At 34.1% G+C, this 13,210-nt stretch overlaps 1 protein-coding gene across 1 annotated transcript in view; it reads right to left on the bottom strand.

Moving 5' to 3' along the window:
* Positions 1–12,235, bottom strand: part of LOC111043256 (ATP-dependent RNA helicase A) — a 42,178-nt gene extending 29,943 nt beyond the window's left edge. The window contains exons 1-6 of the mRNA XM_022328162.2: positions 12,078–12,235; positions 8,037–8,125; positions 7,235–7,401; positions 4,827–5,069; positions 3,652–3,782; positions 99–145 (exon numbers count right to left, since the gene is read on the bottom strand). Coding sequence (XP_022183854.2) covers positions 99–145; positions 3,652–3,782; positions 4,827–5,069; positions 7,235–7,401; positions 8,037–8,112 — 664 coding nt within the window. The 5' untranslated portion in view covers positions 8,113–8,125; positions 12,078–12,235. The remainder of the gene's footprint in view (positions 1–98; positions 146–3,651; positions 3,783–4,826; positions 5,070–7,234; positions 7,402–8,036; positions 8,126–12,077) is intronic.
* Positions 12,236–13,210: the final 975 nt, after the last annotated feature.

Below are 13,210 nucleotides of genomic sequence, written 5' to 3'. Positions count from 1 at the left end.
ACATCTAGAATCCAAAATGAAGTGGAAGAAAATGATTCAACGAAATAAAATATGTATAACATCAATAGTATAGAAAGGAATCAGATTTTTCAACTTACTTCTTTGTAACTGTTTCACATAGAAACTCATTTCAGCAACAAAGCTCCTGAAAAGCAAACAATACACCGATTTTTATTAGGTGTTACTCAATTCTTCCAATGAATGAACAGAGTTTAATCACACAATAATTGGAATAGAATTTTACGGCAAAATCAACTCATAATAACAAACTTTGGATGTTGAATGATACTAAAATGAAAGGTTTGTCTACTAAGAATGAATTTCACTAGCTTCAATGAATCTACGTTTCTTGATAGAATTCAATGCAGAGTTTTTATTAACGTCGAGCGCTTAGCTCTAGGGACAAACTAATTCCGCTAGATCGCTCCAGCTGCACTTGCTGCCCGAGCATAGCAGGTGTAAAACCGTGCTTTAAAGGAACACATACCAGCGGCTATTATTGTGTCTATAAAAGAAGTTTAAGCATCAATTTTATTCATCAAGAACAGCCCTACAAGTTGCGCTATGAAGTCTATAGAACGAACATTGAATGTGAAAAAGGAGTTTAAAATGCATAAAAATTTATTTTTTTTCAAATTTTCAAAAACAAAGTTGACGTAATTTTTGCTATATTGAAGAGGAGACTTGCATATTTTTCTGACCAGTAGTTTTTGTAGGGTATGTGTACCATCTGCCTCAAAAAAGTGACTTTTGAAGCCCTATTGTTAGCTAACAGAAGCTGATAAAAATATTTCAATTGAATAGATTAGGTTCTAAGAACCTGTCCAATAGATTAGAAAAAGAAAAACAAATTTTGGAAAAAATATATTGAATGCACAACCTTAACAATAATAATCATTAAAATTCAGCAATGTCATTATTTTCTTACAATTTTCATAATAATTATTATGTTCATGCAGTTAATACAAAAATACTGGTAAAAGACAAGGTATTAGTAAACAATATCACAATCTTGATACAAAACACATAATTTTTCATCAATATAATTAGTTTGATGGAATTGGTAGCCTACTTGGAACATTTTTGTTATCATTCTGGAACTTCAGATTTTATCATTTACCCAATTATCATTACAATTGTTTACTAATTGAGCAGTTTTAGTTTGATAAATGTTGGGGAGTATGCATGGTCCTATATTCTAAACTGTGAAAATAGTACTGGGATAAAAAGACACACAGAAGTTCTAGATATTCTTTGATTACGAGGGAGAGTCAATTATTATCCGCAATGTAGGTGTATTTCTGTTAATGTTGGCAGCACTATTGATTTGCGTTAATGATGCATTCTTTGCTTATTTGTGCTTATATCTAGGCTATTTTCAAAATGCTGTTTTTATTCCATAATCACTGACATGTTGTTAATTATGGCCGCTCCACTTGTCACCAACGTTCAGTGAACCGTTTTCCGAGGTCGGAAGGTGTATCAGGGGAAATTAATCAAAACTTTCAGTGCTATACGGGAATAGTGTTTTACCATAACTAAGTGTTTATGAATGAAATTCAATAAATTTTGTCCACTCTCCTACCACGAAACACGGTTGATCCCATTAATAGTTATACTCTTATTTGGTGCAAGTGAACAGTGTAACTGCCATAATTAACAGCATGCCAGTGATGATGGAATTGAAATAGCTATTTGAAACTAGCCTAGATATAAGCACAAATGAACAAAGAATACATCATCAATGAAAATCAACAGTCCAACCAACATAAAGAAAAATACACCTATATTGCGGATAATAATTGACTTACCCTCGTAATCCATAATAGCATCTTACTTAGAACCAGCAATTCAAGTTTAATAAAATTATAACAATTTCAGGGTAATCGTATTAGTATTCATTGCCACAAAACAAGATAAAAAAATTATTCAATTCCTTAATTTATAGGTGGAGAGTTTCCAGAAAATAAAATAACCAAGGTAACCTAGTGGCAAAAGATCAATGATCAAATACTAACTTGAAATCAATATTTTTTACAGATATTTTGGTTAAAATTATAAAAAAAATTAAATTATTCAATAGTTAAGTTATTGGAAGTAACAATTTTATTAAGAAATACTTAATTTTCAACTGTACTTACCAAACAAACAATCATCATCAACATCAATGGATCAATATTCAAATAGCAATGCATTCACAGATTTCATAATCAAACGCCACAGGCATCAACAGCTCCTGTGATGAAGAAAAATATCTTTTGTGATTCGGTAGATTTTATTCCAATTCATTGACAGTTACAATGAACCGGAATTGGAATGAGACTTTATACCACGTTCGCCAAAAGAATTACTCTGACATAATCATAATAGAGATTAAATACTGTCTGATAACGTAACTCTTTATACATACAGCGTGAAGGTTATTTTATAATTTGGAACCAAAAGATGCACAAATTTGCAGAACTTGGTTGTCAGAGATATATTCTTTCAAGGTACGTGGTCAATTCAACTCAAACAATATCACCTAGAACAATTTCTAGGTAACACTGCTTCAACGCGAAAAATTCTTTAATTATTGTTCGTAAATATCAATAAGTGATAGATACCAACATTTGTTTTCTTCATCACAGTTGCGTGTTATGAAATAAAAAACGTAAAAGATTGATTTTGAGTTTAGACTCACTTTCTAATCTCAAAAGCATTTCAAACTAATTTACACAGAATGCATTGCTATTTGATCTACAAAATAAACGGAAAAAGATTATCATTTGAAACTTTTCAATTGATAATCTTTATTTTCTTTATAAGTTCTCGAGATCTCGAATAGATGAATACGTCACAGAACCTCAAATTTATATCACACATTCAAATAAACCTTACTTTCAAACAATAAACTCACAATTTGGGGAATTGAACTTATTATTGCAGAAACTTAGGTCCGGTTTCACCAAGCTCGGTCAATACAGTACATTTGAATCAGGTACGGTTTAAAACGAGTGCACCGGAACAAACGATTTCTACGGCGATAGTTGAAATCGATAATTCCAGTGTACACTTATAAAGCATCCAGTTTGACCATGTTCTTGACCGAGCTTGGTGAAACCGAAAATAAGGATTTTCAAGATCTTATATTCTGAAACTAAACATGGAAATATATAGACTATATTTTCCAACAATTCTATGCATAATGAATTATACAAAATGATGTAAGAAAGTATTTGCTTCATTTGCGGCCTCAAAGACCGCTAAAACGATGAAAATCACTTGGGAGATTAAGCTGATTTTACATGAGCTTATGATCAGCATGATTTTACGATCTACATAGGCTAGTTTGTAATCAATGTTTTCAATCGCTGAACAGACATTCATAAATATTCATATCAATGAAAAATGCTAATTCATCAAATTTATTTTCGTTTAATAATAATTAATGCCATTCATTTTTAGAATCGATTACCTAGGCATATTCAATTATTATACCTCTAATATTCATGTTCATATAAAAATATAGAAGATTACGAAAATCTTTGATGAAACAAATATTTAAGAGTACATTTTGCAGCAAAGGAATTGCAATGTACTGGTTTTCCGTACAATTTTGTATAACTATGTCAGATTCTATACGAGATTGTACTTATCAAACAGCCTTACCTCATTCCTACGACCGTATACTTGTAGTCTGCATTAATTTTGTTGGTTTGCATGAACTGATGAAGTTTGGATTTTCCATTTTCAATAGTCCAATTTCCGTGCATACGAGCATTCACATCCAGATCTTCAGCCTAGAAAATCGGAATAATTAAGAATACATTTTCATTTTGTTTTCAAATATTTTCTTGAATTTGCAAGGCATTTTTCGGAATACATGTTAAATAATATCAGTCTTTATTGACACAGTACAATAAAATAAGTAGACAGTACACAGTAGAATAAGTTTTCGATTATTGAAGTTGATTCACTGAAGAAATAATAATAGTTGACTTCATTAAAAATATTATTTGAAAAATAATCAGAAACAAAAGAAGTTTTACATTGGGTCTGGTTCGTGTATAATATTGTGATCAATAAATGAATAACAGTAAAGGAATATTGAAACAAATAGATTTTTTCTAAATTAATTCATCAAAGATAGGTCTATATAAACCTTTCAACCAAAATCGACAAAATCAATATCCATATTCATTTTCAGCGGTTTTCTAACACACACTATATAAAATTTATGTTTCGTAAAGCATGAAATTTCATGTAATTCGCATTCTTCTCCATAATTCGTAGCTTTGATAACTTATTATTTTTCATAAATCATAGGGTATGATAGCATATGAAAATGCTCTAAAAACTCGATAATATACACAAACACGCTAATTTGCAGCATAAACATGATTTTACATTTAACCAGACTAGACAAATTTTCTAAAAAAAAACAAAAACATTTCATCAAGTTTTTACGAGTCTCAAAAACTGTTGGTCCACATACGAAAAACACTTTATTCTAGACACAATTTAAAACTGTGAACATACAAATGAATTTTGTTAAAAAACGAAATATTGATTAATAATGACGAATATTTGTAATGGATAAATCTATGAAAAATGAATTTCAGATGATTTTCTCAAAATTTGAGTGTTCTGTAATATCAACAACGGGATTTACTTTACATGATTTGTAAATTAGGGCCAGACCACATCAAGCGGTTTTCCAGGCGACAACCCAATCAGCCAACCTGAGAGCTTCCTGCCTTGCCGACTCTAAGAACACCTGAAAAACGTTCAATATGCTCTGACCCTTACTCATTAAATTTGTTGGAAATGATTTCATGTCTTACATCTTCCATTTTGGCCTTGTCAGCCATGATGTCGAGATAGGTCTGCCGGTTGTCCTGTCCGTCGGAGTGACGGACGCCGGTGTAGGCTGGGCCCATAGTGTCCGGTGTGAACCCCGGCTGGAAGACCGGCCGCGACTGCAGACCCAGTGACTGGTGAGGGGGAGGTGGACCACCCCCACCCCCGGCACCATTGTTGTCACCTGCAACCCCCGCCCCCGCTGCTAGCTCATTCAGCCCAGTCACCTGAAAACAAATTGTGAACGGGTTAACATCTACTTATGCATCAAAGAAACACTATTAGAATGGCAAATATATAGATATATATATATATTTAGCGTATGGCTTTCAAGACGTATCAATCAGTATCCATTCCATTTTCAGGATCATCATTGGAATAATCCCTTGTCATATATCCAGTCCGTTTAAGTAAGCTATTGACTCTGGAGTTGCCATCAAGAAATCTTCTTCTGTTCCTCCTCTGAAGGCTGTGATTGCACACTCTTTCACTATATGGTCAATTGTTTGTTTTTCCCCACATTCACAGGAGGGCGATGGTATTTTGCCCCATTTATACAACAAGTCAACACATCGACCGTGCTTGGTTCTAATTCTGTTTAGAGTCGACCAAGCTTTCCTTGGTAAGCCAAAACCTGGTGGCTTTTGGGAGAACCATGGGATTTGATCTCGCTGCTTCATAGTCCATTCCTGCTGCCATGCACTAAGCAAATTGAAGTTCTGTTCTGTAGCAGTATCGATTGCAGTTTTTGTTGGTGGCTTTCTTGATCGCAAGCGGGTTTTATTTGCATTTTCAATATCCTCATGTATTCTCAGGTCTGGGTTATTTGAAATTTTTTCAAATTCTCTGATGAGAGCATTTTTACGACGCAGGTTTGGTGGTGGTATGTGGCTTAGAACTGGAAGCCATTCAGTAGGTGTTGATTTGATGACTCCACTAATCATTCTCATTGTATTGTTGAGTTGGGCATCTATTCTGTGTGTGTGAGGACTGTTTAGCCACACAGGTGCACAATATTCAGCAGCAGAAAATACAAGACTCAGAGCTGTTGAGCGCAGGGTTGAAGCTGAAGCCCCCCAGCTAGTTCCGCAAAGCTTTTGAACAACATTATTCCTGGTCCTCAGCTTTTCCGCTGTTTTTGTTAAGTGGGCTTTGAAGGAGAGAGTTCTATCGAGTGTTACGCCGAGGTATTTAGGAGTGCTGTTATGGAGGAGCAATGTGTTCTCAAATTGAATTTTGAGTTCTTTCTTGGCAAGTTTGTTGTTTAGGTGGAAGCATGAAACCTCTGTCTTGCTGGCGTTTGGCTTCAAGCGCCATTGTCGAAAATATCTTCCAAGTTTTTCCAGATCTTGAGTTAAGACTTCCTCTGCTTCTTCAAATGATTTAGACCCAGTTGCTAGTACCCAATCATCAGCATAGCCAAACTTTTTAGACTGAGTCTCTGGCAAGTCAGCAATGTAAAGACTGAAGAGCAAAGGTACAAGGACTGAGCCTTGTGGCAGGCCATTTTTCAGTTTTCTTTGTGTACTCTTGTTGGCACCCATGATGACTTGGAATGTACGATCACTCAGCATGTTGTTTAGAAGACGAGCTGTCAGTTTACATGGGATTACCTGAAGAAACTTATATATCATACCCTCCCTCCAAACTGTGTCATAGGCTGCAGACAAGTCGATGAAAGCAGCGGAGGTTTTAAGCCTCTCCTGGAATCCTCTTTCAATGAATGTGGTAAGTGACAGAACTTGATCACAGGTGCTTCGCTTTGGTCTAAAACCAGCCTGTTCAATTGGTATTACATCAAAGATCTTCTGACAAATTCTGTTGTAGATTAGCCTTTCCAGTAATTTGAAGAGTACTGATAGTAATGCTATAGGCCTATAGCTTGCTGGCAAGTCTGCAGGTTTTCCAGGCTTCAAAATTGCTATTATTTTTGATTGCTTCAATTCCTTTGGTATGTTACCTGTCTGCATAATATCAGTGAAAAATATATAGAGAATATAATGGAATGACTTTTTCATTTGATGTCTTGGCAAAGTTTGTAATGTCCACTTTACCACGAACTGAACATGCCCAAAAAACTTTGCAGTTGTGGAAATTTGGCCTTATTTCTTCTAAAAGCGATTCGGATAATCGAGTTCCAATGCATCAAATTTGTCCTTTGAGATAGGCTACCTTACATTGGATTGAAATTGTATGATTAATTTTGTGGTAAATGCAAGATTAAACTTTCTTAGTTTAATGAATGTCATAAAACCATAGTCTTTGAATAACTTACTACGTGCAATTATTATTGATACACGTGCAAAAACTGACCAATATTTCAGGCATTGTACACTAAAGTAATCAGTAAAACATGGGAAAAGTAATAAAAAGAAATGTATTTTTTACGTACGCCTGCAACATCAGATGGTGGGACTTCATTTTGACGCAGCAAATATTGGATGAAATCTTTTGAAGCATTCTTCTCAGCATCCTTCTTGTTGAAAGAATTTCCAGCGCCGACATAACTGTAGCCCTGGACTCTCAATTCACAAAGAAACCGCTGCCGATGTTTTGGCCCTACACATATCAACATAGAATCAAATAATATAGAAAATAGAAACAAATCAAGAAAATGATTTTTGAATACATGCTTGAAGCATTCTTAAATCTAATCAAGTCAACTAATTGAAACTTGACAAAAACTGAAAAATTCTAGTTTTCTAATGTAGCGTGTGTAAATATTACAATACGAGTATAAGTGTAATGACACTGAACAAGTTGAATTATTTCAATGTAGAATTAAAGTTCTATCATTCCAAGAGCTCAATGCTCGACATTTAAAGATAAAAAATGGAATAGCTGAAAGGTAGATTTGATAAAGTATCTTCCAAAGTAGCAGGATGTATTGGAATGAGAGTATCCTCAATAATGGCAAGAAAAATCCAGATAACAATGATTCAGCAAAATATTGAAGATCTCTCAAACTAAAAATATTGTAATTTAGCAAATGTAAACAAAATTTTTCAGATTCGATAAAAACCTGAAAAGTTATATTATCTTAAAATAATAAAACAAACAGGTAAACGAGCTTTAAAAAGAATCTGCAGGACCACCAATGAATGGAATAGGTAGAAGTAGTAGCCTAATGATCTACATACATTAATTTTTTATCAATGAATCATAAAAACTGTAATTATAAATGAATCATTTACCTGTGGATCTGCATTCAAATTCTGGAGAAAGATTTTTCTTTGTGCACCACTGGTGAATGAAGGATTTGACATCCATGATCTCAGGTTACCTGTTGATAATCAAAAGTAAGTAACTTTTTTACAAAAAAAAAATCAATAAGAAAGTATTGGAATCCTAAGGGTATGATCACATCGGATGCAAGTGCACGTCAGATCATGCATGAGCTCAGAAACAAAATCTTAAAAGAACCATTGAAACTTATCGTATGTTAGCGTACTTACGTATATAGCTGCTCGAACTAAACCAGCAGCCAGCAAGAGCACGCGTTCAGTGTAATTGTTCCTATTGCTCTTACCGGATTTTGTTTCTAAGCTCATGATTACGCATGCATCTACTTGCACATATTATACGCATTCAATGTGATCATACCTAAAGGCTGTTCGGTACACTTTTATATTTAAATTGGATAATCTTTTTCAATAAAATTATAAGAGTGAGAAAAAGTGGCAACTGAAATTTTCAAGTGGTCTAATAAGCGAGTTATGGGTCGTTGAAGTGCTAACTCCGTTTTCTTTCCAGATCATGGCTTTCGTTCAAAAAAATCAACAATTACAGCAGGAGTGGATTTCATAAATACAATAATTAATAATATAGATAAAGGAGAGAAAGTTGTTGGCACATTTCTGGACATGACTCGTGCATTTGACAGTGTACTTCACGTTGTTCTGTTACATTCGCTAGAGGATTTAGGAGTACATGGAAAGGAGCTTACTTGGTTCTCATCTTATTTAATTGGTAGACAGCAATTTGTAGAAATAGAGCATACTCAAGAGAACAGTAACCATATATGTAAGAGAAGCTATCGCTCTGACCTGAAAAGTTTAAAATATGGAGTACCCCAAGGGTCAATTTTGGGTCCGCTATTATTCCTGTGCTATATCAGGGGTATGCCCAATGTGGTTCCACCGCAAGCCTCTGTATGCCTATATGCGGATGATGCCAATATAATCTTTACTGGAAAATCGACTGAAGATGTGGAGCTCTCATCTGCTATAGGCCTGTAGTCGATTAATGAATATTTGAATAGCCGGAATCTATTATTGAACTCAAGCAAATCTACAGTTGTCCCTTTTATGACTAGGCAGAGTAGGAATGAATTATGCCCAAGCATAGCAGTGAATAACGAGCTTCTAGAGTCAGAAGAGAGAACAAAATTTCTAGGCTTGTTAATAGATAGCAATCTTTCATGGGATAATCATGTTTGCCAAGTTATAAAAAAAATATCCCCAGGTCTGTATGCTTTGCGTAGAATGTCTAATTTATGTAGTATACAGACACTGAAATCAATATACTACTCCGTAATACATGCGCATCTAGCTTACGGTCTATGTATTTATGGCAGTACTAGTAAGAATAATCTTGATAAAATCCTCAAACAGCAGAAAACAGCTATAAGAATCATGCTCAACCTCGATAGAATTGACTCAGTAAAAGTAGCGTTCTCACAACTTGGAATCTTGACAAAAAAGTGACATTTTTTAGATTCGATAACTTGTTTATTTTTGCATAAATCGCGAAAAAAGCATATTAGAACAAAGCCAATGATATACTGAATGTATTAAAAAAAAACTTCAATGGAAAATTGAGAACGTTTACGATCTGGAATGAAAACGAAGTTAGCACTTTCAACAACCCATAACTCGCTTATTAGACCACTTAAAAATTTCGGTTGCTACTTTTTCTCACTCTTATAATGATCTTAACAATATATAATATTGAAAAAGATTATCCAATTTAAATAAAAAAAGTGTACGGAACAGCCTTAGGCTAATCGTTCTCACTCACAATACCATGACTCATGTAGCTTCAATCACAACGATATATAAGCTAGTTATGCCTAGTCCACACTTGACCCAGTAATCTGGCCTAGTCTGCAATTTAACTAGTGCCCAATGAGGCCATCAGACTTCAGGGATCATTGTCGGCCTCTCCTCAGGAGTCTTGGAATCCTCACTGTGTAGAGCCAGTATGTACTGTGCTCACTATATAAGGAAAACCAGAATCTGCTTCACAGAAGAGGTAATATATATCCTATACTATTGAACGAGCAACTTCTGTTCATATGTTTAGATGTTTGTATTTCACCGGATCTCAAAAACGGCTCTAACGATTATCACGAAATTAAGAACATAGTAGGTTTATAATATAAAGATTCAATTGCACTAGGAAAATTCGCTGAAGGACATTAAAAGGATAATTATTATTCATCCTTGGAAAAACAGCTGATAATAATTATTTCGTCGTCTGTAGGTGATGGAAGTGAGTGAGCGAGTTCATGTGTGTGGGACTGTGTCAAATTTATGACTCAGCTGTTGAACTTTTGTAATCATTCAGTGAGGTAGCCTACTTAGTGCCGGTTGCAAAAAAGCCGGGTTATTTTCAATCCTGATCCATCTTTTCGAAATGGTCTTCTCTGATTTGGTTCACGTGAAGTTAATCAGGATTAAAATCTAACCGGCTTTTGTGCAACTGGGCCTTTGTGAGGGAAATTTTTCCTTTCATCTGGGAATTAATACCAATTTATTGTGATTAGATAGAACATTTCTGTATGAATGTTATTATAATATCTTCTTTCGTTATAAATTTCTTATGCTTTTGTACTCCAGAGCAAAGCTCGGTCCCCGATATTGCATACAATACCAGACATGTTGCCTCATTAGAGATAACTCGCAGCAGACTGGCTGGAATTTGCAACTGCTTCCCAACTCAAGCTATAAAATTCTTCAACAGTCTTTCCAAGGAGATATAAGGAAAACCAAGCTCCAGGTTCTACGCTATTGTGTAAAACAAACTTATTGAAAGACCACTCTACTCGTTGGGGGAGTTGTGAGAGGAGTCTTTTTTGCAGATAATTATAGTACCTCCGCAACATGAATATCCATGTAGTTTCTTTTTTAATGTATGTGACAGAAGTTTTTTGACACTGCCTAACTTATTTGGAGACCCCAGTCCTTGGCAACGATTTCAAGTATTCAAAGAGGTAGCCAGCGTTGGTAAACCACCGATCCACACATTGGCGCTGGCCAACGTTGGCATTATATTTATTATTTTTACCATAAAGCACTGACCGGGAGAAACTAAGAATATTTCTTGAATTATTTCTCTTACAAATTAAGTTAGGATAACATTTTAAAAGTATGAAATACGGTTCCGAATTCACTGTTCTGAAATTAGGCTAAGTCTATTTCAATCATAATAACAAAAAACGATTTGCTACAATCCAGGTCCAGGCCTTCATACAATTTGTAAGATATTTGTTCAGCCTAACAGCAAACACAACTTATTGTAAAATTATCGAGTTATACTAAATGTATTTCAAGTTACAACAGAATCACTACAAAACTCACTTGCCTCAGGTCTAACACAATATTAATACTGTAACTATTAGGTTATCCGTAATAACCCTGGCTCCTTCATAACAAGGTTCTTCTACACACTGCAATCATATTATGTCAAATTTCTAATGTTAAAAGAATAATAAATCGTACATATTATTTATTCAAAACACTTTATCGACAAGGCTGTTTAATTCTGAAAACTATTATTGTAAATTCCAATAAAACTGTTCTCAAAATGGTAGGCTGTTTTTACTCAATAAAATTGTTTAGGCTACTAGGAATTGGATGAAAAACTAACATACCCTAGTTCTACAAGCAATTCAAAACATCTAGAATTTGGTAAGTCTTGTAGGCTAGCTAAAAGATAATGTTAGCTTTTAGTAGATCAAGCACTACTACACGATTAATACTATATACGATAATTTGTATTTGACTTCTTTAGTTTTAAAAGCTCTATGCATCTACAAAATCGATAGACCAGACTTCTATCTTATTTATTGTTCTTAACTCTGTATTTTGATTTGCACTTGCAGATTGCTGAGTTAAAGGGGTAAAATATTAATACAACAAGAGTGCTGTGAGCTCTGGATTCAGTGAAGTTTATATAATTAATCAATAAATATATTAAAAAAAACACATTTAATGAAAAATCAAATAACTTACCTGAGAACCAAAAACTATTAAATTCCTTATACAGTCGTTACTAATACATAATAATTATTATCTGAGAAGATATTAGTATAAATTTAATTTGATGAATACCAGTATACCTATACCACTGTCGGCTTTACGTCAATGGTTAGTAGCAGAAAAATGGCGTCTCAAACGAAGAAGAAAAGGATGTTGTACTACCAACCAAACACGGTAAGCTCTAAATAAATTTAAATAAAACTTATTGAATTTGATTCGCGTATTAATCGTTCATATATAATTATAGTTAACTGAATTCGATAATATCATTGATGAATCACATCTTATCAATCAAATTATCCTTTGAGAGTTTTTCTCAAAGCATTTTATGTTACCTGGAAAATTGAATGAATTGATTCTTCGTTTTATGTTTGACTGTTTTGGATTATTTCAGAAGTTAATTTTCTGTACAGAGCTACAGGTAAGTTTCTTGTCAAATAGAAAAAGCATAATAATATGCATTCCATGCCAAAACTTTTTCAGATTTGAGTTTTCTCTTTAATATAAATGATTACTTATAGCCATTGTTTCAGTGGTTTACTTGGTCAATCTCACTTATCATTAGTCTTGCATAATCATGACAAATTTCTAGTGACGAATCATGATAAAATGAGATTTAAAAAGGAATAACAAATTTTGATAACTAATTGTATTTATTTTCTTGCATATACACAATCATTAGCTTCCCAATCTTCATCCCAATTAAATGCAACTTCTTCCCAAAATACTCAAGCAAGCAATCAGAATACTGATTCAGAAAACTGTTTATTAGCTGCTGCTAATGAAAAATGCTATTTTTGTGGTAATCTGAGACATCCTCGGGTCAGCTGCCCAGCTAAAAATACAATTTGTCATAATTGTGGAAAACAGGGGCACTTTGCTAAGGTCTGCAGGTCGAGTAAATTACAAACCAAACAATCAAAAAAATCGAAAGATATTATGAACTCTATTGACCTAGCAGCTTCGCCCGGAGGATTGACAAATAGTACAGTACAAGCCCTGGTTAATGGAAAATCTGTCTCTGCTTTGATAGATACAGAGAGTTCTCTGAGTTTTATAAACAATTCTACTGCTCTTAACCTAGGTCTTCCTATAAGACCAGGTAG

The sequence above is a fragment of the Nilaparvata lugens genome, chromosome 5 (assembly GCF_014356525.2).
Source record: "Nilaparvata lugens isolate BPH chromosome 5, ASM1435652v1, whole genome shotgun sequence".
NCBI classification, from domain to species: domain Eukaryota; kingdom Metazoa; phylum Arthropoda; class Insecta; order Hemiptera; family Delphacidae; genus Nilaparvata; species Nilaparvata lugens.
The sequence above is the reverse complement of the archived record's forward strand: the minus strand, read 5'-3'. Positions and strand labels throughout refer to the sequence as shown.